General features: G+C 36.2%; 3 protein-coding genes across 3 annotated transcripts; 2 read left to right on the plus strand and 1 right to left on the minus strand.

The window, feature by feature from the left end:
- Nucleotides 1-3908: 3908 nt before the first annotated feature.
- On the minus strand, nt 3909-17006 carry LOC148309684 (uncharacterized). Its single transcript, XM_088259722.1, has 4 exons — nt 16084-17006; nt 10818-11589; nt 5134-5190; nt 3909-4868 (listed from the first exon to the last, which is right to left on the minus strand). Exons 1-4 carry the CDS (start codon nt 16986-16988, stop codon nt 4122-4124), a joined length of 2481 nt encoding a protein of 826 aa, XP_088115848.1. The 5' UTR covers nt 16989-17006; the 3' UTR covers nt 3909-4121.
- Nucleotides 17007-21122: 4116 nt separating this feature from the next.
- On the plus strand, nt 21123-21930 carry LOC148309685 (cuticle protein 5-like). The gene has a single exon (XM_088259674.1). The coding sequence runs from the start codon at nt 21159-21161 to the stop codon at nt 21894-21896; it is 738 nt and encodes a 245-aa protein (XP_088115800.1). The 5' UTR covers nt 21123-21158; the 3' UTR covers nt 21897-21930.
- Nucleotides 21931-23993: 2063 nt separating this feature from the next.
- On the plus strand, nt 23994-24884 carry LOC148309686 (cuticle protein 5-like). The gene has a single exon (XM_088259772.1). It carries the CDS (start codon nt 24030-24032, stop codon nt 24789-24791), a length of 762 nt encoding a protein of 253 aa, XP_088115898.1. The 5' UTR covers nt 23994-24029; the 3' UTR covers nt 24792-24884.
- The last annotated feature ends 2251 nt before the right edge of the window (nt 24885-27135 follow it).

Consider the following 27135-nt stretch of genomic DNA (forward strand, 5'->3'; position numbering starts at 1 on the left):
TAGGCCCTTCATTACGTCATATACCACGTCACCTAGGCCATGCATTCGAATCATGTGATAACATGATTCGAATGCATGATCAAAATTCATGAATCTGTAGCATTCAAAAATTTTAGCCTTCCTCTTGAGATCTCTCCAGGAAAGTCCATGATAAAATATTGTGTATAAATAACTAGGCTAAATAAAAGTCTCAACAAAAAAAGAAGATATTTTAAGGTGCCTCTTTGTATTTAAAATAATTCAAATTGATTTTTTTTTAAATTCACTTTTACAGATGCCTTATACATAATAATAATAATAATAAAGATACGAAAGCTATCCCACCGCATGCCCAGATCTGATACAGAAACATCTAGTCTTCCTCACAGATCTGCTCTTGCAAAGCAATTTTTGTTGAATTAGTTCATTTTAGGTTGCGAAATTTATTGAAAATGTGAAACAGCGTAAAATTGTATCCCGATTTTACTGTAAATTTACATTTAAAAGCTTTCAATATACCTGTCACTGCCAATCTAAATAAATAAAAAGGATTTAGTTTTTTTCCAAATATATATTATTTGATCAGCGACCGGATTACGTCCTTACCGACATCATCAGAATGGTGATCACCAGTCACCAGCCAGATGATATCGATAACGACGTTAAATAAATATGATAGTGAAATATCATACGTATTTTAACCTCCCTGGGAATCAAACCAGGGAGCTCTGACATTTCAATCACACATCAATTCAATTAAATTTAATGCACTCAATTAGACTCACCTCTTATGACAATTATTAACAAAAAATATTGTGGTTATTTTAGCGATATTCTCTACAGAGAATGTTGATTCCATTGTGAGTAAATTCAATCATTAGCTTCCTACTTCTTCAAGTCTAAAACTAGATCTATATATTTTTTAAATTTATGAATATTGTCATATATTTGTATATTAATAAAAACATTTTTAAATATTATTTTTTGACATCTCATCAAAGATGAAGAAGAATATGGAAGTCTGGGCATTTACGGGGCTTACGACCGTCATAGGCTGGTTTAAGTGATCACTTTACACACGTGTAACATTCACCAATTCTACCCATTATTGACAACCACACTACTCAAATTCTTGGAAGTTCTATATATATGAACCAATTTGGAAACTTTGTTCTTGAATCACTAGAACTTCACTAGAGACATCCATTGGTGAGATGTAAAGAAGCCCTTTTATTATTTTATTTTTCAGACTTCCATATTCTTCTTTATCTTTCATGAGATGTCAAAAAATAATATGAAAATAACTCCTGTAATTGGAGATAATCCAGATTTTGTGAACAAGTATTTGGACACACTCAAAATGTTGTAACATTTTTAATAATCTCAACGCGTACTGACCACAAAAAAATGTCTAAACTCGATGTCCGACCCAATATCGATTCGTTCCGGTAAATTATCATTCGACATAATAGATTCAGATCCAGATTCCAGAGGAAGCTTTTTTGTTTAATCATTATATTTAAATTTATCTATGTACTTATCTTTTAGCCGTGTTTAAAGTTTGATCGATTCCATTACAGATTATTTTTTTAATATTTATTAGTTGCCTAAGAAAATTCTCCTTGCCTATTATGTTTAGTCCGCCTCCATAATGGTCAGCACGCTCGGCTACCGTTCTAGAGGTCCCGGGTTCGACTCCCGGGGGCGGGGGGTGGAATCAATAAAAGTGTTTTTTTCACTCTAATATTTTTTAAATATTACCCTGGACTGGTACTTGGAGCGGAGAGCTGATCAGCTTTCATTCATGTGTTAACGATCAAGATGACACTGCTTTTATATGATGCAGTGCCCTATGCACCATTGAGGTGCGGGTAAGGGTTTATAAAATTATGTACAAAGATTAAAAGCATATTGTTTATATATCTTAAAAATTATACGTAAAGTGGATGTGTATTATAAATAATAAATAAATTAGGTTGATCCGTAAAAACAATGCAACAGATACAATGGATTCAATATCTTATATCAATCAAGATTTTTCATATACTTAGTTCATTTATTTGTCTTATTCGTCTTGTCATATTTTAAAAATAAAACACAACTCGTCTGATAAATCTTTGTGCCCTTTTGCACCATCGATTTTCGTCAACTGGATATTTCTTCCTTCTTTCGCACATTCTGTTTCCAATTTAAATCTTTCTTTTTCAAAAATTGCACATATCCACACTAAATAATAATAATAATAATAAAACCCTTATCCGCACCCCAGTGGTGTATATGGCACTGCTTCATATAAACGCAGTTTTATCTTGATCGTTTATACATGAAGGAAAGGTGATCAGCCCTCCGCCTCAGGTACCAGTCCAGTGTAATATTGAATAAATATTGCAGTAAAAAAATCACTTGTATTTATTTGACCCCCCCTGTGATTCAAGCCCGGGACCTCCAGAACGGTAGCCGAGCGTGCTGACCATTACACTACGGAGGCAGACACTAAATAAGGGATAAAAAAATGCTAAATAAGGGATAAAAATTGCTGCTAGTGAGCTTGTGCACTATACAGAATTTTACCGTCCGGTTTTGAAAAATAAAAGTGACTGCGATAGTTTAGCGTGATCGAATTTACGCGCTACGTGTTCACGCACCGATAAAGAGCACCCATCCGAAGAAAGATGAAGAAAAGCACAAGCTAATCCAAGTCATCATCGTTATATCACACTGAAAAATTCTGTGTAGTGCACAAACGCTCTTAGTCTATCATGTGGTTAAAAACCGGAGCAAACGCATGTTTTAAATAAAGCGACTTATAACGATTCGTTTCGTTTAGCGAAATTTTTAAAGGCTTTATATGATTATATATATTTTATATGACTTTCAAAATTTGTAATATATATTATAAAAAAAATCTACGGCTCTGTTGCTTTAGTATAAATCGGTTCCAAATTACGTCACCTTACGCACAGACAAGCCTTGAGTTTAGGGGAGTAACGTTATATGTCAAAAATGTTTGTAACGCCGTGTCTCCATTTGATTTAAACATCTATATTTTTTTTAAGTGAAAGAAGATGGAAGTCCCAAGCATACCAGGGCTTACTACCTGTCATAGGCTGGCTAAGAGATCACTCTAACACGTATAACATTCACCATTTTACCCAAGATTGACAACCACACTACTCAAATTTTGGAAGAAATATATATCATACATGATCTATCTCATGACATTCCGTGATTGACACAACAGCCATCTATTATTGAATTAAGAGAACTTTAATTTACCAGAGACTCTTTTATTTGTGGCTCGAGTGGAGAAACCCAGATTTGTGAAGAAGTATTTGGACACAATCATGTGTTGTGAAGATGTTTTTATTTATTTTATCCTTTGTGTTTTTTATTCAAAATATTTTAATTTTTTTAAATGTATTCTTTCTTGAATGTTTTCCGCGGATACTTTTTGGCACACTTTATAAAATTAATTAACTTTGTTTTCACCACTTTTTTATAGAAACAATTCAACCCATCGGCTTCGACAATACCTTGTCATAATCAGCGTTTTTGATTTTAAATAAACCCTGATGATGACAATGTATTGTCGAAACCAGTAGGTTGAATTGTATTAATAAAAAAAGTGGTGAAAACAAAGTTAATTAATTTTATAAAGTTTAATATGTATTCAATGATCATACACAAAGAGGGGAATACCATATGAGATTCTGCGTATTTCCAGGGATTATAACTTTGCCTGGTTTAGGTAATCACTTTGTTATGCCATGTGATATTCACTATTTATCATGATTCACAGCCACGTTTAAAGTTTTATGGTTGAGGCCTAAATAGAAAAGTGATAAGCGGTGTTGCATAGCTGCAGCTAGATTTCCGAGTCACTTGGACATGTATGAAGTCATGTAGGGTCTAAAATTATAAGACAGCTGTTTGTTGTTCACAATATTTTTAATCTCATTTTGCAATGTAATAATATATAATCATCTTGAAAAAGCCATAAAAGACTAGAAGATAATTTAAAGTTTTTCAAGGTGTGAGGGTCGGAATATAATATACATTGAAATATAATATAATACATATGTACATAAATAAATAATAATTGACAACTACAAAATCATGGAGGTCTGTTTAGAAGGGGTGGTTTAATAGTGATGGCCATAAGCTCCGTGAGAAGCGGAGGAGATGGCGGCGAAGTGGGCGGCCTTGGCGTGGGCGACCTCGGGGGTGTCTACAACGCGTCCGTCATGTCCCAGGGGAGCGGCTCCATGGGCGTAGTGACCAGCATAGGCTCCGGCACCATAGTGAGCTCCGGAGTAAGCTCCGGCACCATATCCGTACCCGTGGTTGTACTCTCCGTTGTCTTGGCTCTCGGCGAGACCTTCTCCCTTCCACTGTCCGTCTTCGTGTCCGGCGTAGTAAGAGGGAGCGGCGTAGGCGCCATACACTCCGTGGTTGTACTCTCCATGATCCTGGCTCTCGGCGAGACCTTCTCCCTTCCATTGTCCGTCCTCGTGACCGGCGTAGTAGGCGGGGGCTCCATAGGCGTGGACGGCGGGGGCATAAGCTCCATAGGCACCACCGTTGGAGGCGGCGGCCTTGGCGGCGTAGTGGGCGGCCTTGGCGTGGGCGACCTCGGGGGTGTCTACGACGCGTCCGTCATGTCCCAGAGGGGCGGCTCCGTGGGCGTACTGCCCGGCGTAGGAACCGTAAGCTCCGGCACCGTAGGCGCCAGAGTAGGCTCCGGCACCAGCGTAAGCTCCGGCACCGTATCCATGGCCGTAATGTCCATGGTCCTGGCTTTCAGCCAAACCTTCTCCCCTCCATTGTCCATCATCATGTCCACCGATGTAGTGGGCGGAGACGGCTCCCACGCACAGGAATGCAACAAACTAAAACATAACATAAATATCAAGTTAATATTTTAATTTTAGATGTATTGAAATCCTTGTTCACAAATCTGGGTCTCTCTTCTTTTTAAAAGTCAATCATGGGTAGAATGGTGAATGTTACACTTGTATAAAGTGATCACTTAACCAGTATGATAAAAGTGATAAAACTTCTATCTATGTTGAGATATTAAAATGTTACAATATTTAATCGTTAGTTATAAAATATTCAATAAACAAGGACATTGTTAATTCGAATATCACTCACCAGGGCGTTCATGATTGTCTTGTGTGAGCCTTTTCCGAACTGAAAACTGCTTGTGATCTGGTCGAAGGCAAGCCAAAGGTTTTATACTAGCTAAAAAGTCCTATCGACAGAGTGGGAGGGATAAAATTAAATAAAAGCTTTAGGTTATTCAACTATCATTACCTCTTTATGTGTTCTTGAAACTACCAATTATGTGAGTGCAGTTACGTTGAATTATTCCGTCATGGTCAATGACATTTTTTTGTCAAGAGAGAGACATATTTGGAATTTTCAAACTGGTTTATTCAGTTTTTACATACGTTTTTTTTAATGCCTTATTATGTTTAATCGGGCAATTTGATTTTGATTTTTTTAATAATTTAATACGTAAAATATACATATTACATGTTTTTGATACTCGCAGAGACAAAAATGCCAACGCGATTGAATAAATCAGAATTATTAATTCAAAAAAGTTTTGTACATAAAAACGTTGTACAGTTTAGTACGTGAAATTGTATATTGACTGAAGTATTTTGTATTTTTTTTCATTTTATTTCCAATGGTGCATAGGGCACTGCATCATATATATACGCAGTGATATTTTGATTGTTAACACATGGTGGAAAGGTGATTGCGGAAGGTTTGTGCGAAGGCACAAACTACAGAGGACAATCCGTTTAACATACACATATATGGACAAAATTATCTCCTACATGCGTCTTTGCGGACACGTTGAGTTAAAGAGACGAGCGAAGGATAGAGTTGGACGGAGACTGAACATGAAAGAGGCAAACCAATCATCACATAGATTGTAACCCATGAGGAAAACTTCGGAAAAACCGTTTTTGTATTTTCATTCATTGATTCCGCAGTCACTTTGTGGTAATTAATACTTTTCCATTTTTAATTTAAAGAGGATTAATACCACTATCTTTTCAATGTTATCTAAAAGAAACACGGTATTTGAAAATTATGAATAATGCATCGAAACACGTGTAATAAAACGATATGTTTGTATTGACTTTGTATTACTATAGAAATATCAAATTCTTAAAAAATTATTTTAAATAAATTAAACTTAAACATGACATATTTATGACGTTTTTAATTCCTGTCACTCTTTATTATCTTATCAATTTTCAGTGTCATCAATTATTTTTATTATCATATTCAATTCAATTCAATTCAATTTATTTATTTTCAATTAACATACACATTACAAACTAAAAATTTAAAGCGTATACATTAAAATCGAAAATATTGTGTCCGCCTCCGTAGTGTAATGGTCAGCACGCTCGGCTACCGTTCTGGAGGACCCGGGTTCGATTCCCAGGGGGGGTAAGAATAAATATGAGTGATTTTTTCACTGTAATATTTATTCAATATTACCCTGGACTGGTACTTGAAGCGGAGGGCTGATCACCTTTCCTTCATGTGTAAACGATCAAGATAACACTGCGTTTATATGACGCAGTGCCCTATGCACCATTGGGGTGCGGATTAGGGTTTTATTATTTATTATACATTAAAATCGAAAATATGCAAGAATAATATTGCTAAAGGTGTAGAAGAATCCCGCTTCGGAAAACTCCACCAAACACATGAAACAGATCAATATCCTATGAGATATTGTTCAACATAGCGGTAGCTCTTCCTACGGGCATAACTATCGGCAGGTTGGTCCTGTGTATAGGAGTGTGAAACATTCTATGCCGACGCTGTCTTAGGTAACTATCGGGAACAAACGGACCAATGTTCTGGATAATTTCAGGATTATCGATCACACCGCGCAACAATCGATAAAAATGCGTAATCAAATATACATTCCTTCTAGTCTCTAAACTATTGTAGCCAAGCATACCCTGGAGAAACTGGGTCGGGTAGAGCCAAGGATAATAGCCGTACTCTTTCATGTAGAGATACCTCAGAATCATCATCCATATCTTTATCAGTGCCGTTGTGGTAGTATTTTATGAAAGTAAGTTAAGGAAAAATAAGTTATCCAAAAATATTATACATGTACTGTGATTTGATAATCTATTGTAACGAGTGTGTCGATGCATTTCGCATCGGTTTTAAAAAAAAATATGCGAAATGTGTCAAAACATGTGTCACAATAGATTTGAAGAAAAAGTTGTATTAACTAAGTAAATTTTACATTAAAAATCCGCGTTTATGTTCGTACTATATCGGAATTCTTTGAAAAAATATCTTAAACCAACCTAAAAATATTTTATGATACTATATACATAAATGATGCAAGATAGTTCACAAATTTAATAATTAATATGCGTGCTGAGTTTTATAAACTATCTTCAACATTTAAAACAATAAATATAAAAAAAAAGATAATGAACATCTCTTGAATGTTTTTCGCAGATACTTTGGGGCACATTTAATAAACTTTATAAAATAAAACAACTTTGTTTTAACCACTTTTTACAGGTACACTCTTCCAACCAACGAATGACCAAATAATGAGTGAGCAAAGAACGGTAAAACAAATTTACGAGGCGAATGTAATTGGAAAAAGGAGCGGAGGAAGACCGAGAAAAACTTGTCACGATCAGGTATGCCAAACACTTGAAAGTGATCAGGTCAGGTCGAAACAATCGGCGGGTATGTTTCAGGAGATGCATGAACGTGGATGAGGCGAAGAATGTTTGCAAAGACAGAGAGTGGTATGGCGTTCTATTCTCTCTGTCTATCCCTTCGGGGAAGTGGCGTGATGGTTAGTTAGTTAGTTAAAAAAACATCAATTATCGATTTTTCAATCGAAACTGTGATACCAAAGCCGTTATAAAGTTACTCTATACTTATATGAAACTTTTAAGAGTTGAGGCAATATGGATATTATGTAATTTGAGGAATGATGCGTTACAGATATGTGATCGTTAAGAGGCCGTAAATCCTGAAGTCTTGTAAATGCCCAGACATCCTTATATTTTTTTGACCCTCATCAGCAGCCGATGGTGCATGGGGCACTGCATCATATAAAGGCAGTGTTGTTTCGATCGTTAACATATGAAGGAAGCGTGATCAGCCCTCCGCTTCAGGTACTAGTCCAGGGTAATATTGAATCAATATTAGAGTGAAAAAATCACTCACATTTATTTGACACCCCCTCCCGGGAATCGAACCCGGGACCTCCAGTACGGTACCCGAGCGTGCTGACCATTACACTGCGGAGGCGGACAACCATATTACCGACGTGTTAATAATAATTCGTCTCTGTTGAGATATCTGATAAGCTAGGTCTTAATTTATCGCCCTCAGACGTAGTGTATGAACATAATTATTTTCTTTTTGGTAAATTACAATTGAATTACAACCTGAAGCGCAGGAGTGATCACTTTGATATCATGTAAATAAAGATCAAGATAACACTGCGTCAATACGATGCAATGACCTATGCACCATTGAAAAATCAAAAAACTAGATTATTCAGCAGAGCGTTTTTAGAGTTTAAAAATATAATACAATGAATTCAAAATAAATATCAAGCCACTTACTGAACTTTTTACTATGCAACAGATATTTTTAGGTAAAACCTAATTGTTTTTCTTCCATTTGAAAAATATTAAGTATATTTAAAAAAAATAATTAAACAATACTTTTCTTCAAAATGCAAAAACAACACTTTCTGCCCTGTATCGGGTAAATATTAAGTTACAAATATGCCTCTTTTGCTGGGATATAGTACGTTTTCTAGGCATTCCGAAAACATGCACAAATGAAAATTGTCGATTTTTGATTCATGACGTTCTTGAAAAGAGTGAGCGATATTTAGTGTATGTTATCAACTGACCGTTATCTACAAATATAAAAAAAATACGCCTAGTTTTCAGGCGTATAAGACGCTATCTTCATTGAATTATCGAAATGAACTGAATTCCTATAACGCTAACTACTTAATGTTGACAAAGTACAAAGTTTTAAAAAGATTTATATACATTATTTTATCGTGTTTTTGAATGTATACTATTAGTTTAAAATTTCAGATAAAACCGTTAAGCTCTCTCCTGTAAAGTAACAGATTTGCAGATAGAGTACTTTACGTAGGAGCCGTCAAAATATTCGTTTCCTACATGGAAATTTTGAATTTTCATTTATTTATTTATTATCTACTATTTATTATTATTTAAATTTTTACTTTATAGTGCAATATATTTTTTTACAATATTATATTTTTTTGATGAACGCTTCACTATGCATAGCCTGTGACGAGACGTTCTTTTACATTATTAAAAATATAAAAAAAAAAGATTTATATTATCCACTGGCACTTCGTGATGGAATCGCATTTTGAATATATTATTAGATTAAAACCAATATTTTTAGCTTTTCCACTTTTTTGGCTGGTCAAATAAAAAAAGTGTAAAAGCTAAAAATATTGGTTTTAATCTAATAATATATTATATATAAAAGAGAATATATTTTTTGTAGATGATACAAGCAATACCTACAACACAAAACACGGTAAATTATTTTTAAAAAAAATTATGAATAAAAAAACATTGCAACAATAATTTATTGCCCGCTGTTTGCTGTCTCATTATGGTTTTACTGCAAAAATCTTTAGTAAATTATCTTTGGTTTTAGGCTAGTGTAATTTTTTCACGTGCGCGCGGTTACACGTCGTTTTAAATATACATATATGTGGATACACGTGTTACCTTTTTAAAACAGTGATTTTGATCATTAATAGATTCTTTATAGATTTATTTTACTTTATTCTATATTTCGGGCAAGTGATAACGACTCGGTCGGATTAAAAATTAATATTTTGTGAATTCGATGCATTGAACCCACTTGTATAACAAAGTTTAATTAATAGATTATTTGTGATACAGTGTTAAATAATAATTTTATCGGAAAAATAAATAATGTTGCTTGCGGTCAACACGTTTCCAGAGGCGCAGAATATTTATGTGAGTGAATTTATTTAATTATAATTATGATAAACAACAATTTTATGGCTTTTCTACTTTTACAACATTATGGTTTTGTGCTGACATTTATTGGTGCGACTGCATAAAACCACGTGCGTATTTAAATGCAATATTGCGTCATAATTTCAAAGCAATTTATGAATTACTTTATGTGATTCAAGATAATGAACAAACTAGTATTTACTTGTTTCGAGAACTATGCATGTTATTTTCAGCATGTGAAAATACAAAATGAGTTTTACATGTACATGAGAACATCTTTATATTATTATCATCATCTATGTCTTTATAAGCACCCTTGAGGTAGTATTTTAAGTAAATCGCGGATTACAGATTATCCAAATTATTGATATTATTATTTTTATCTGTTGTTCTCGAAACTAGTCGTGTTTTCATAGATTTATTAAAAATGGCGTAATCGAGTATTTTGTAATTGTGTTTAAATCGTCATAAGTATTGCATAAGACAATTATTTGATAGTATGGGAAAATAAAATACGATATTATGTGAATTAATTTTTTATTACATGCTCCCTTCGGAAGCATTTTAAATTAATCTAGCATTTTTCAGTCCAGTTAGTACAATATAATGTATTTTCCTTCCCTTTGCTGGAATAGGGACAATGCGCACTAATAACGCGTTAAGGTTTATATGTAACTAAAATGTTACGCAACAACCCTAAGAAATACGAACACAAAATCGCTGAAGGGCGATCGCAATGAGGTGGGGGGTAAAGGGTGAATAGGTTTAATAGTGATGTCCATAAGCTCCGTGAGAAGCGGAGGAGATGGCGGCGAAGTGGGCGGCCTTGGCGTGGGCGACCTCGGGGGTGTCTACAACGCGTCCGTCATGTCCCAGGGGAGCGGCTCCATGGGCGTAGTGACCAGCATAGGCTCCGGCACCATAGTGAGCTCCGGAGTAAGCTCCGGCACCATATCCGTACCCATGGTTGTACTGTCCGTTGTCTTGGCTCTCGGCGAGACCTTCTCCCTTCCACTGTCCATCTTCGTGTCCGGCGTAGTAAGAGGGAGCGGCGTAGGCGCCATACACTCCGTGGTTGTACTCTCCATGATCCTGGCTCTCGGCGAGACCTTCTCCCTTCCATTGTCCGTCCTCGTGACCGGCGTAGTAGGCGGGGGCTCCATAGGCGTGGACGGCGGGCGCATAAGCTCCATAGGCACCACCGTTGGAAGCGGCGGCCTTGGCGGCGTAGTGGGCGGCCTTGGCGTGGGCGACCTCGGGGGTGTCTACAACGCGTCCGTCATGTCCCAGAGGGGCGGCTCCGTGAGCATAGTGTCCGGCGTAAGCTCCGGCACCGTATTGAGCACCGGCATAAGCTCCGGCACCGTATCCATGGCCGTACTGTCCATGGTCTTGGCTTTCAGCCAAACCTTCTCCCCTCCATTGTCCATCATCGTGTCCACCGATGTAGTGGGCGGAGACGGCTCCCATGCACAGGAAAGCGGCGATCAACAGAGAGTTCATGATAATGTTGTCTGAGCCTTTTCTGAACTGAAAACTGCTAGTGCCGTGAATGAGGCTAGGAGAACGCTTTATACTAATCGACAGCCTTCTTGCCCCACCCAAAGATGGGGGGAGACTCGGCGTTCGCACACAATATCAGCGTTCTTGAACTTGAAATTTTTACAATTATTTTTTACGCAAACTTTCTAAAAGGCCAACCTCTGCATTCGTACGATACTAGAAATAATTACCATTGTGTTGCTTGCAGGAAGAAGGCGATGTGAGGAAATACATTTTATAATAATAGACGCATTTAAATTAATGATACACATATTTTAAACTGAGAGATATTATTTAATACAGGCTATATCCTGACACGTGCTGCTGTGGCTCAGTCTAATTGAATGAAAAAGAAAGAAAAAAGAAACACACGTTTCTAATACGCATAATTTCACACTGTTTTGAAATCAATTAAAATCTATGCAACACTTATTTAAAAAAATCATTGTTAATGTAAAGTGACAGCACCAGTCTAGAAGCATGTTATTCACTATGAGTAATTTAAACATTGCAATAATAAAGAATGAACTGTGTTGCTTTTACTTTAAATTTATGGCGCTGCCATTGCATTTATTTAATTTAATTTTTTTAAAGATTAGCATACGGGTATTACAACGTAACGTTGTGCCAAAATTTCAAGGCAATCGATGAATAACTTTGGGATATTTAAAAAGATATATTCAAATATGAGTGTTTTTTTCAGGTTTGAGATATCGGAATGATGTACGCTAATTTTTGATTTATTGAAATCTTGACTTATAGGTGCTTTAAGCTAGCTGATGAAGGACGCTGCAAAGCGATCCGTAACGCCTGAACAAAGTTTTAACTAGAAAATGCATGATCAGTTTTCGGTAACTCTGTAAATATATCTCAATTTCTTGAATGTTTTTCGCAAATACTTTGTGGCACATTCTATAAACTTTATAAAATTAAACAATTTTGTATTAACCATTTTTTTATTTAACCTACCGGTTTCAACAAAATCTTGTCATCATCAGGGTTTGTTAAATTCGAAAACATGAAAAACATTAAAATACTCATAATTAATTACATTCCCTTACCAGAAACTTACACACTCCGTAAAAAAAATGATGACAAGGTTCTTGTCGAAACCGGTAGGTTAAAGTGTACGGCGATCTGAAAATAAACACTAAAAATAACCTTTCATTGTCTGTTTACATCATCTGATTTTTTCTTCTGAAAATATGTAATTAAAATATTCTGTTTTTAATGAAAAAGAGAAATATTTGTGCTCTTATTATTTACACAAATATTTCAATTTCATACTATTTCTGTGAGCCTAAGCGGCTCATTATTAGAAATAGGCATTAAATTGTGGTAGAGTGGGTTCGAACCGAGAAACTCTGACTTAAGAGTCCGCGACACTAACCACGGGACCACAACCCGTTCTTGCGCTAAGGTTTTTAAATTGTGTGCAGCGCTTGATGTGTGAGCAATCGACGATTCACTGATATTTCAAAATTTCATCGGTATTCGGTAAAGACTGTAATTAAAAATGAAAAGGCATTTTCGCGTACATGAAATTCATATGTACTCGGTACGTAATGGTTTGTAAAACGTGAAAATTCTAATAATAGTACCTACTGGTACCAATAAGCGCTTCATTAATTAATTTTGTTTTACACTTACTAACTAACTAACCATCACGCCGCTTCCCCGCAGGGGTAGGCAGAGAGAATAGAACGCCACATCATTCTGTCCTTGCAAACATTCCTCGCCTCTTCCACGTTCATGCATCTCCTCATACTCACCCGCCGATTGTTTCGACTCCTAACCTGACCGCTTTCAAGTATTTGGTATACCTGATTGTGCCTAGTTTTTCACGGTCTTCCTCTGTTCCTTTTTCTAATTACATTCGCCTCATAAATTTGATTTAGCGTTCTTTCCGTCACTCTGTCTTTGCAAACACTCTTCGCCTTTTCCACATTCATGCATGTCTCCAAACATACCCGACGGTTATTACGACTCCTGAACCGGCCGCTTTAAAGTATTTGACCTATCTGATTGTGCCAAGTTTTCCACGGTCTTCCTTTGCTTCTTTTTCCAACTACATTCGCCTCTTAAATTTGTTCAACCGTTATTTCTCCACTCATGCATTCCACATGTCAAAACCATCTCAACACACCTTTCTTAATTTCATCGATAATGCTTATCTCAGTCTTTCATTCTTTCCTTATTTCATCATTCGAACATCTTTCAAACACCGTTTTGCCGCGCATTCGTTTGAGAGATCGCATTTCGACTGCATTCAGTCTGCTTTCATCCTTCAACATTTAATATTATTTTTGATATCTCAGCGTGGATGAAGAAGAATACGGAAGTCTGAGTTTAACAGGTCTTACAATCAGTCAGAGGTTGATAAAAGTGATCACTTCATACATGTGTAACTTTCATCAGTCTACCCATGACTGACAGCCACACTAATTGAATTTACAAAGAAATAATAATAATACTTAAAATATTACTAATAATAGTAAGAAGCATACAAATTAATTTATTAAAGTGGTATTGCACAATTGTTTTTTTAAATTTTTATTTTATTTTAAAAATCATATTATTCATACGACGTTTCATGTGTAAGCTCGCTGCAGTATAGATGGTTGACTTTGGTAAGCTTTTTAATAAGCAGAAACCATATTTTTTTAATGTATGGGAGATCCGACCTTTTTTTTCCCATACTGGGAGACGTCTGAAACAAGATTAAAATTTTTGATAAAGCGTATAATTTTACCAGTTATTTTATCCACAACATTTTTGAGTGTGTTCACAAATCATGGTTTTTCCAATAAAAAAATAACTCAAGTGGACAAACTTAAAATGTAACTTTGTTTAAAAATTACTATGAATTTTAGTGATTTTAAAACAAAGTAACAATTTAATTATAAAATGGAAAATCACAAAGTCAGTGTTTCAAATATAAATTTAATTTAAAATCGACGTTTGAGAATCTAATAGGAATAACAACATTTTTAGTGGGTCCAAATTCCTTATTCACAAATCTGGGTATCTCCAATAAATAAATAACTCCTTTGTGGAGAAATCCAGATTTGTGAACAAGGATTTGGACACACTAAAAAGGTTTTTCTTTCTTTTATATCCTTAAACACGTGTATTTTCATGATCTGAAAGATAGTACAATACTCATTAGCGCTTCAACACCAAAACTCAGTACACCCAGATTTTTTTTTTAATTGTTTTTTTTTTGTGTCCGCCTCAGTAGTGTAATAGTCAGCACGCTCGGCTACCATTCCGGAGGTCCCGGGTTTGATTCCCAGGGGGATCAAATTAGTATAAGTGTTTTTTTTCACTGTAATATTTACTCAATATTACCCTGGACTGGTACCTGAAGCGGAGGGCTGATCACCTTTCCTTCATGTGTAAACGATCAAGATAACACAGCGTTTATATAAAGCAGTGCCCTATGCACCATTGGGGTGCGGATATGGGTTTTATTATTATTATTTATGTTTTTTTATTTTATTTTTCAAAATATATTTAATTTCATACTACTTATGTGAGTCTAAGTGGCTCATTATTAAAAGTAGATATTAAGTTGTGGTAGGTTGGTTTCGAACCCAGAAAATCTGACTCAAGAGTCGACACTGCCCACGGGACCAGAACCCGACACAAATTATAAACGTCGTTAAATTAGTGTTGTTGAATTTACTTCAATGGAAAGAAATATTCATATTTTTGTTTGGTATCAGTAATTTCCTAATGATACTAATCCACACCCGGTTTAAAATACCAAAGTCGTTAGGTATAAAAGTCTATACATAAGAAAAAAAATATCTTCGCTACTAAGTTTACTTTGTAAAACGGTGGTTTGACTTTGTGAGGAATGAAGAGATAAGGCGTAAGACGCAGCAAATCTTGGTCACAACTGTCGTCAAGAAAAGGTGATTCAGTTGGCTCGGCCATGTACTCCGCATGCCTCCTGAGAGCCTTAATCACGCTTGCCTCTTTTACAAGGCATCAGGTTCGCGCCGCCCAGGACGTCCACTGCTGACAATTCGTCGGCAGTTCTCGTCAGAACTTCGGGACGTGGATCTGACTTGGGAGGATGCAAGGGAGCTGGCAGCCGACAGAAAAGCCTGAAGACAGTTTGTAGACTCCATATGCTCCACCTAGGGAGCGGATATGGTTTAGTACGAAGTTTGCGCGTTAACTAGCCTATGGAATGCTAGCCATGACTTGGCTTCTAACATTCATCTAATAGATAATAGCAAAATGCAGTTAATTTTATGTGATGGAAGCAAAATCTCAATGGGTGACAGATTATGGTGCTTAAATATCAAAAAACATAAAATATTGTCAAATATCTTTATTTTAATTTCAACATGTTTTTTATAGCCTTATAAATTAAGGGTTACATTCTGACTAAAAATAAATATACATTATGAATTTAACAACTACGATCACAATAGGGTGGCACAATATCCCATGGCTATGGGTAGGAGAGGTGAGGAATTAATGGTGGTGAGCATAAGCTCCGTGAGAAGCGGAAGCTACAGCGGCGAGGTGTGCGGACTTGGCGTGGGCAACCTCGGGGGTGTCCACAACACGACCGTCATGTCCCAGGGGGGCGGCAGAGTGGTGGGCAGCCTGGGCGGGAGCGGCGTAGGCAGAGTAGGCAGGAGCGGCATAGGCGCCATGGGCACCGTTGGACTGGGCGCCATAAGCTCCGTGAGAAGCGGAAGCTACAGCGGCCAAGTGGGCGGCCTTAGCGTGAGCTACCTCGGGTGTGTCTACAACGCGACCATCAGCTCCAATGGGGGCGGCTCCATGGGCGTAAGCTCCAGCGTAGGCTCCGGAGTAGGCTTCGGCACCATATCCGTTGTTGTATTCTCCATTGTCTTGGCTTTCGGCAAGACCTTCTCCGTTCCACTGTCCCTCTTCGTGTCCGGCGTAGTAAGAGGGAGCGGCGTAGGCGCCATACACTCCATGGTTGTACTCTCCATTGTCCTGGCTTTCGACGAGACCTTCTCCCTTCCATTGTCCATCTTCATGGGCGGCGTTGTAGGCGGGGGCTCCATAGGCGTGGACAGCGGGGGCATAAGCTCCATAGGCACCACCGTTGGAAGAGGCGGCCTTGGCGGCGAAGTGGGCGGCTTTGGCGTGGGCGACCTCGGGGGTGTCTACGACGCGTCCGTCATGTCCCAGAGGGGCGGCTCCGTGGGCATAGTGTCCGGCGTAAGCTCCGGCACCATATTGAGCACCGGCATAAGCTCCGGCTCCGTATCCATTGCCGTACTGTCCATGGTCCTGGCTCTCGGCCAGACCCTCTCCCTTCCACTGTCCATCCTCGTGTCCGCCGATGTAGTGGGCGGAGACGGCTCCCACGCACAGGATAGCGGCGATCAACAGAGAGTTCATGATTGTGTTGTGTGAGCCTTTTCTGAATTGAAAACTGCTAGTGACCTGAAGGAATCGGCAGAGAATGTTTTATACTCTTTTTTGAATAAATCCTGCCAGTAAAGAGAGGGAGAGCAAAAAACGACTATAGATTAATAAATCGTATTATCATGAATGAACTAGTACGAGTATGCATAGTGACTTTCTAATTGGAGAACTCACATGTCAGCCTCCACTATATTTGGATTGGATTACAATTACATATATAATATATACTTGTATCATTTTACAACATTTTGAGTGTGTCCAAATACTTGTTCACAAAATCTGGATTATCTCCAATTACAGGAGTAATTTTCATATAATTTTTTTGACATCTCATCAAAAATGAAGAAGAATATAGAAGTCATGGCATTTACGGGGCTGACGACCTTCAAAGGCTGGTTTAAGTGATCACTTTACACACGTGTATCATTCATCAATTCTACCCATTATTCTTGAAAGTTCTTTTTTTATGAACCAATTTTGAAACATTATTCTTGAATCACTAGAACTTTACTAGAGACATCTACGTGTTTAAGTGATCACTTTAATGTGATGCCCAGACTTCCATATTCTTCTTCACATTTGATGAGATGTCAAAAAATTATATGTATTATTTTACTTTATTTATATAAGATATAAATTTTCCTTCAACAGCAACATAGTTTCAGTACAAATAATTCCATAATTCTTGCGCTTGATCAAGTCAAATAAATATACCTTATAACACTGCAGATTATTTAACATATAATCTCCGTTGGAACTTGGAATTGACGAAAATTTAGAAAAATATCATAAAAATAATAATCATATTAATATAATAGTATTTCTAATTATTTTTTTCCTTAATAAATACCACTATTTCTTAAAATCTACTGTGACACGTGATTCGATGCATTCCGCATCATTTTGAAACACTTGTCACAGTAGATTTTAAGAAAAAGCGGTATTTACCAAGTAAAACATTAATTAAAAATGGATGGATTTTACCACAAAGTGACTACCGAATAAATTACAACATTTTGAGTGTGTCCAAATACATCTTTACATCTTTAATATTCTTTACATTTCACCATTAGATGTCTCTAGTGAAGTTCTAGTGATTCAAGAACAAGGTTTCTAAATTGGTTCATGTATATAGAACTTCCAAGAATTTGAGTAGTGTGGTTGTCAATAATAGGTAGAATTGGTGAATGTTACATGTGTGTAAAGTGATCACTTAAACCAGCCTATGACGGTCGTCAGCCCCGTAAATGTCCAGACTTCCATATTCTTCTTCATCTTTGATGAGATGTCAAAAAATAATACCGAATAAATTAATGAAATGATATTATTTATTATATACATATTATATTTATTATTATGTATATTAACCCCACGGATGAAATGTCATTTCAATGAAATGCTCAGACTTCTATCTTCTTTCATAAAAAGGGAATAACGATACATTTTTCATATTAATTTAAGACAGGCCCATTAATATAGCGCCATTTTCGTGAAATAGCACCTTAATGGCACTTTACAACTAACGCATTTTATAAGTAAACATTGTTGCACATTGTACACCAATATATTTTTGTATTGATAGTTACGCAATGCAATCAACGTCTACAGACATGAATGAAAGTGAAATTTTAGATTTAATCTGGTTACTATAGATCCGGATAGTGTGCGTCTTGAGTTAAGATAGAAAGTTGGTAGGATTCTGGATAGATCTTAGATTCTGGGGTAAGTTGTTCCATTTCTTGAATTTTTTCGCAGATACTTTGTGGCACATTTTATAAACTTATTATTATTTATTTATAACAATATTTAGGAGTTTTAAAATCATATTTTTTAAATCATATTTTCATATAGCGTACGGAGTGCGTGGAAGTTTTTAAGGGAAATGTAATTAATTATGAGTATTTCAATGTTTTGGAATTTAGTACATAAACCCTGATGATGACAAGATTCTTGTCGAAACCGGTTAGATAAAGTATACCAAGAAAAAAAGTGGTTCAAACAAAGTTGTTAAATTTTATAAAGTTCAAGTTGTTCCATGCTGCGGGACCGGAAATAGGATAGGATTTATCACAAAAATTTGAAAAGGGTCAACTTTTGATCGTCGGCAGTCTGCCGATAGCTATTGTGCTGGCTGAAGGATTTTCTTGGAATAACAGAGATCTGTGATATATATTATCTGGGTAACTCTATCAATTATAATGTTTAAAATTAATATTATTAAGAGTTCATTATACACATCTTTATCACAAGGATCATGCCTTGAATTAGTATACATACTCATACATATATCGCGCACTCCTGTCAAGAACGTCATAAATCAAAAATCGTCTGTTTTCAGTTGTTCGTGTTTTCGGAATGCCCAAAAATGTACTAGATCCCAGCAAAAGCGGCATATTTTTAACGTAATATTTACCCGCTACAGGGCAGAAAGTGTTCTTTTGAAGAAAAGGTATTGTTTAATTATTTCATTTTGAAGAAAAGGTATTGTTTTATTATTTTTTTAAATATACTAAATATATTTCGAACGGAGAAAAAACCTTCAGGTTTTACCTAAAAATATCTGTTGCACAGTAAAAATTTCAAAAAGTGGCTTGATATTTATTTTTAATACATTGTGTTATGTTTTTAAACTTAAATATCGTTTTCTTGGAAAATCAAGTTTTTTGATTTATGACGTTCTTGAAAGGAGTGAGTGATATGGTAGTGTCACTCGTTATATCAATTACGCGATCAACTAAAGTGATTTTAAAACTTAATCACATTGGCTTTATTTAAAACATGTTGACATGAATAAACGCTACCAATCATACTGCCTACTCACCTGTTATACGTATGCAATAATTCAGATCCAATATGCCGAGAAATATTACGAGATTATGACATTTTTGAAAACGATGGCCACAATTTTTTTTTTGATACTCTTCTTTTTATCTTTTTTGTAATTAAAATGTAACTTTTTTTTAAAATCACAATAAATATTTTATTATATTGTAACTTAGTTATAATGTCTACCGGTTTCGAAGCTTACCACTTCTTTATCAAGACTGATTAATTATTATTAAGTTTTAATCAGTCTTAAAATTGATTAATCAATCAAAAAATTGAAAGTGATTTTAAAACAAAGTTACAATTTGATTATAAAATGAAAAATCACAAAGTTATTGCTTCAAATGTTAATAATATCTTTTTTATATTTAAGTACATACTCACAGGTTTTTTTAAATGTATATTAATACATATACCTTGAATTGATTGAAAATTATTAAAAACTCGTTTCATATATAAAGTTATTTTTTGTTGGTGTGGCGTCCTATTTTCTCTGCCTAGTCCTCTGTACGGGACTTGTTTGAAGATTGATAATTAAAAAGTACTATAGAACGGGGCCACTTGATGTGTTACTTGAGCCCAGTACAAAAAAAATAAAACTGTATTTGGTCTACAATAATGAACGTATTGACATGATTCATTGTGTCCCTGACAGGTGACACTTATTGTCTCGATACTTCGATCGATACCATGATCTAATTTTTTTTTGTACTGGGCTCAAGTAACACATCAAATTTCAGTCAACGGTATTTGAGTAGTTAATTGAATACTTTTACGGTGATGGAATTCTTATGTTCTTTTCTTGGCAGGATGAATTTTTTTATTATTTAAAAATGAAAAAAATGTTCTTCGTTTATAATCAATTTTAAAAAATGTAATATTTTAGTAAAAATCGTATTTTAATTCGTCTTTTTATAAGATACAAAAAAAGAATAATAATTAAAAAATTAAATCTTTATATCCAATTCATGTTTGCCAGTATAAATTATTAACTGATGTAAATTATCGAAATCGAATGCTTGCAGATCTCTTTCCGAATACCACATACTTGACCATATAATTTCTTAGGTATTTGGAGGTACGAAATTATTGATTGTGACGTCTGAGAATTTAAAGTGATACATGACAAGTTTTACGATATTTTTTCATCGTTCAAATTAAAAATTGTCATTTGAACTTGATATTAAAAAGTGACTATTCAGTTTATACCCCCACTTAGATACCGAAACACGAATATGGTAAGTATAAAACATTCTCCTCTAGTTCCTTCATGTCACTAGCAGTTTTCAGTTCAGAAAAGGCTCACACAAGACAATCATGAACTCTCTGTTGATCGCCGCTTTCCTGTGCGTGGGAGCCGTCTCCGCCCACTACATCGGTGGACATGATGATGGACAATGGAGGGGAGAAGGTTTGGCTGAAAGCCAGGACCATGGACAGTACGGCCATGGATACGGTGCCGGAGCTTATGCCGGTGCTCAATATGGTGCCGGAGCTTACGCCGGACACTATGCCCACGGAGCAGCCCCTCTGGGACATGACGGACGCGTCGTAGACACCCCCGAGGTCGCCCACGCCAAGGCCGCCCACTACGCCGCCAAGGCCGCCGCCTCCAACGGTGGTGCCTATGGAGCTTATGCCCCCGCCGTCCACGCCTATGGAGCCCCCGCCTACTACGCCGGTCACGAGGACGGACAATGGAAGGGAGAAGGTCTCGCCGAGAGCCAGGATCATGGAGAGTACAACCACGGAGTGTATGGCGCCTACGCCGCTCCCTCTTACTACGCCGGACACGAAGACGGACAGTGGAAGGGAGAAGGTCTCGCCGAGAGCCAAGACAACGGACAGTACAACCACGGGTACGGATATGGTACCGGAGCTTACTCCGGAGCTCACTATGGTGCCGGAGCCTATGCTGGTCACTACGCCCATGGAGCCGCTCCCCTGGGACATGACGGACGCGTTGTAGACACCCCCGAGGTCGCCCACGCCAAGGCCGCCCACTTCGCCGCTATCTCCTCCGCTTCTCACGGAGCTTATGGACATCACTATTAATTTGTTATATTAGTGGTTCTAACTGCTAAACAGACTGTGAATATGTTACAATAACATCATCAAAGAAATAAACAAATATTTATTACACAATAATTCATTTGTTTTACTCTTGAATATGAAAAGCAAATTTTTCTTCAAACAAACTTTTATGAGTTAAAAAAAGCAATATAAATGGAAATACACGTACACATTATTGAAAGTAGTGTAAGATCACCAATTTGGGGAAATTTCGAACGCCCCCGGCTATTTTAGGAAGTTCATTCTATACTTCACCAAAACCCTCGTTATTTATGGTTGTTCCATGTTCACATTTACACGTTCAATTATTTATTTTAAGTTACAAATTAAATTTATTGAAAAATTACCAATTTAAAAGAAAACTTATCTATGGTATTAAAAATTTCGTATTATAGATAAACACATAAACAAAAAATAGCACAAAGGCATAGATAGCCCGTACGTTGGTATACATTCAGTTTAGGTATGGAGATAGTGATAATCATTTTAAACTAGAAAATTAGGTGGAAAAACAAGATACAGAGAAAGAAATAAAAATAAAAATGTAAGAAAAAATAAAGAATATGTGTGAAAATGAACCTAAGGAAATTAAACTAAGATTGGAAAAATAGCGATTTATACGAAATTCGACATCTTTATTAAATTCATTCATACACTGGTCCTTTTTTTCCTTTATTAAAGGCCATATGTTTGTTCATAGTATATATAACATTACAAACATTTATTGTATTAAAATTAAACACTTGAATAAACCACTTTATCGATTTTTATTTTTATTTAAACTAGAACTAGAACTAGAACTAGAACTTCACTAGAGACATCTATTGATTCATGAACAAGGTTTCTAAATTGGTTCATATATATAGAACTTCCAAGAATTTGAGTAGTTTGGTTGCCAATAATGGGTAGAATTGGTGAATGTTACACGTGTGTAAAGTGATCACTTAAACCAGCCTATGACGGTCGTAAGCCGCATAAATGCCCAGACTTCCATATTCTTCTTCATCTTTGATGAAATGTCAAAAAATAATATGGAGATAAAGTTTATTTTTAATGCTCCAATTTGAAAGTCTTTAGTCATAAAGCGCTCTTATTACGAAATATCGTCTCAAGGAAGCCTTCAATTTTCTCATTTACGATACGTATTATAACTAAATTAATTATTACCTAAATGCAATTCCAAAAAGGAGGAATATTACCTGAAGGAAGGAAGACTCGCTCTTTAAACTTATTGCAGGGTTGGCGTCGGAATTCAGTAAGCTTTCTTTATAGATTGTCCCTTATTTTTTAAAAATTATTGTTTTTCAATTCATTGAGCCTTTTTTTTGTATTACTATAAAACAATTGCAAAGCAAATTTCAGTTTATTTGAAATATACAAACTAACCCGGGCTGATATGTATCGGAACATTTTCATACATGTTACGTTAGAAAACACTCTCCTTTTCATTCTAATCATTTTATGTAAATGACCTGATGATGGAATGAATCCGGTAGTCACAAATAAGTGTTTATAAAGTGATATTACACAAAGTAAACAATGGATTTAAGAAAATTGAAATATATATATGTACTATTTATTGAAAAAAACTATTTAACACTTTCGTATTTAATTTATTATTAGATTAAAACCAATATTTTTAGCTGTTCCACTTTTTTATTTGACCAGCGACCGGGTTTCGTCGTTACCGACATCATCAGACTTTCGTATTTTATATACATTGATGTATTAGAAATAATAATTGAAAATAAAATCTTAATATCCTTTTTTAAACTTGTATTTATAGATGATCAATTGATGTTAATTATCGAAATCGAATGCATTACCAGATTTTTTTCCAAATACCACATAGTTAATTATATAATTTCTCACATAACTGGTATGAAATTATTGATAGTGATTCTGAGAATGTAAAATAATATGATAAGTTTTACGATATTTTTTCACCGTTCAAATTGAGAATTGTCATTTGAACTTGATATTTAAAAGTGACTTTTCAGTTTATACCCCCACTTACAGACGGAAACCCGAATGTGATTAGTATAAAACATTCTCCGCTAGTTCCTTCATGTCACTAGCAGTTTTCAGTTCAGAAAAGGCTCACACAAGACAATCATGAACTCTCTGTTGATCGCCGCTTTCCTGTGCGTGGGAGCCGTCTCCGCCCACTACATCGGTGGACATGATGATGGACAATGGAGGGGAGAAGGTTTGGCTGAAAGCCAGGACCATGGACAGTACGGCCATGGATACGGTGCCGGAGCCTACGCTGGCGCCGGAGCCTACTCTGGTGCCTACGGTGCCGGAGCTTACGGTTCCTACGCCGGGCAGTACGCCCACGGAGCCGCCCCTCTGGGACATGACGGACGCGTCGTAGACACCCCCGAGGTCGCCCACGCCAAGGCCGCCCACTACGCCGCCAAGGCCGCCGCCTCCAACGGTGGTGCCTATGGAGCTTATGCCCCCGCCGTCCACGCCTATGGAGCCCCCGCCTACTACGCCGGTCACGAGGACGGACAATGGAAGGGAGAAGGTCTCGCCGAGAGCCAGGATCATGGAGAGTACAACCACGGAGTGTATGGCGCCTACGCCGCTCCCTCTTACTACGCCGGACACGAAGACGGACAGTGGAAGGGAGAAGGTCTCGCCGAGAGCCAAGACAACGGACAGTACAACCACGGGTACGGATATGGTGCCGGAGCTTACTCCGGAGCTCACTATGGTGCCGGAGCCTATGCTGGTCACTACGCCCATGGAGCCGCTCCCCTGGGACATGACGGACGCGTTGTAGACACCCCCGAGGTCGCCCACGCCAAGGCCGCCCACTTCGCCGCTATCTCCTCCGCTTCTCACGGAGCTTATGGACATCACTATTAATTTGTTATAATAAGTGATTCTCATTGCTTAACAGACTGTCAATATTTAACAATAACATCATCAAAGAAATAAATAAATATTTATTAGACAATATTTCGGTTGTTTTTCTCTTGGATGTGAAACGCATTTTTTTCCTTCATATAAACGGTTACGAGTTTCAAAAAAATAACAATATAAATGGAAATATACACAAATGTTGTTGAAAGTAGTATAAGTTCACCAATTCGGTATATTTTGAGCGCCCGCGGTTATTCTAGAAAGTTCATGTTATTTTTCATCAAAACCCTCGTTTTTAATGGTTGTTCCATGTTCATATAATGTTTATTGTACTTTATTTCATTTGTTTTTATCTTTTTTACATTAATCCTCATATTAAACGTATTTTTGTTTCATACAAACGGTTATGAATAGTAAAAAAATCAATACAGATACAAATTATTGATAGCGGTAAGTTCACCCATATAAGGTAATTTGAAACTGCCACGGTTATTTAAAAACAAAAAAAAAATCTTCATGAAAATCTCGTTTCTTTGTAGTTTTTTTGATACGTACATTTACATATTCAATTATTTATTCAATATTACAAATTTGTAAAATAATTACCAATTAAAAAAATACCATATAAAACGTATGAAATATGCCGTATATATAAAATATATATTTTTTAAATATAAACAAAAAATCGCACAAAAGCATAATACTCTATGCCTGGGTTTACAATAAAGATATAAAGCTAATAATTGTAACTATCCACCAAAAAATTATATGTTCCTTTTAATGAAGGGAGTCTATTTCAAATGGATGATTTTCATCATATATTCAGTGGGGACATTCTTAAGGGTGGGATAACTAGTTCGTGTTTTGTGAGAATTTGCGATTTTCGGAATGGTTTCTCGAAAACACGCAAGACGAAACGTTTCAAATAATGAATTTGCATTTGAAGTGTAATGCGCTGTGTCTGAATACGATAAATTTATATAAAAGATATTGCTGAGGATTTTCATTTGAACTATTTCTCTTCTTCTTATCCTTATCTTTGTCCGCCTCCGTGGTGTAACGGTCAGCCTGTTTAGCTACCGTGCTAGAGGTCCCGGGTTCGATTCCCAGGGGGGGTGAAAATAAATATTAGTGATTTTACACTGTAATATTTATTTAATATTACCCTGGACTGGTTCCTGAAGCGCAAGAGTGATCACCTTGCCTTCATGTAAGTAATGATCAAGATAACACTGCGTCAATTCGATGCGGTGCCCTATGCACCATTGGGTGCGGATAAGGGTTATAAGTAAGTAAGTATCCTTATCCACACCCAATGGTGCATAAGGCACTGCACTGTATTGACGCAGTGTTATCTTGATCGTTACTTGCATGAAGGCAAGGTGATCACTCCTGCGCTTCAGGGTAATATTAAATAAATATTGGAGTGTAAAATCACTAATATTATTTTCACCCCCCCTTGAGAATCGATCCCAAGACCTCCAGCATAGTAGCTAAGGCGGACAATTTATAATAGGACATAAATACACGAATCATATTAGGATTATGTATTTATTCATGCCTCATATCGACGTGCCCTACGTAAAGTGCTCTAACTACATTTTTGTCAATTTTGAGATATTTGGTGTATGTAATCAACTGACCGTTATTTACAAATATAAACAAACAAAAAACATATTTAAAATAAATTACGCCTAGTTTTCAGGTGTATAAGACGCTATCTACGTCGAAATGAACTGAACTCCTAAAACGCTAACTACTTAATTTTGACAAAGCATAAAGTTTTAATACGATTTAATACATTATTTTATCGTGTTTTTGAATAAATAATACTAGTTTAGAATTTCAAATAAATCCGTTTATTAATAAAAAAGAATACGTTGAAAAAATCTTCTAAGCTCTCTCTTGTTAAGTCACAGATTTGCAGAAATAGTACTTTACCGTCGATTTATTATTTTATACATAAAGGAAATATACACAAGGTGGAGAATATGGTAAAAAGTAAAAATAATATTAAATAAAACATGTGAAATAAGAAAGAATAAAACAAATTTTCAAACTTTGGTGAGAAAGTTAACGGTGATCAGGAAAATAGCAATTTATTTTAATTTTAATATCTTCAAGAAATTCATTCATACTCCGGACTACTTACTGAATAAATGTGAAATTATTTTTTGACATCTCATCAAAGATGAAGAAGAATATGGAAGTCTGGGCATTTACGGGGCTGACGACCATCACAGGCTGGTTTAAGTAATCATTTTACACTCGTGTAACATTCACCAATTCTACCCATTATTGACAACCACACTACTAAAATTCTTAGAAGTTCTATATACATGAACCA

This window comes from Brachycentrus maculatus, unplaced genomic scaffold, assembly GCF_059751285.1.
Source record: "Brachycentrus maculatus isolate JH-2025_06_01 unplaced genomic scaffold, ASM5975128v1 h1tg000119l, whole genome shotgun sequence".
NCBI classification, from domain to species: Eukaryota; Metazoa; Arthropoda; class Insecta; order Trichoptera; family Brachycentridae; genus Brachycentrus; species Brachycentrus maculatus.

Coding starts and splice junctions, on each gene's coding strand:
- LOC148309684 (XM_088259722.1), bottom strand. CDS start 16,988: ATGAACTCTCTGTTGATCGCCGCTATCCTGTGCGTGGGAGCCGTCTCC. Junction 5,191..10,817: donor GAGCTTATGGACATCACTAT/TAAACCTATTCA, acceptor GCCTTCGACCAG/ATCACAAGCAGTTTTCAGTT. Junction 4,869..5,133: donor AGACAATCATGAACGCCCTG/GTGAGTGATATT, acceptor GTTATGTTTTAG/TTTGTTGCATTCCTGTGCGT.
- LOC148309685 (XM_088259674.1), top strand. CDS start 21,159: ATGAACTCTCTGTTGATCGCCGCTTTCCTGTGCGTGGGAGCCGTCTCC.
- LOC148309686 (XM_088259772.1), top strand. CDS start 24,030: ATGAACTCTCTGTTGATCGCCGCTTTCCTGTGCGTGGGAGCCGTCTCC.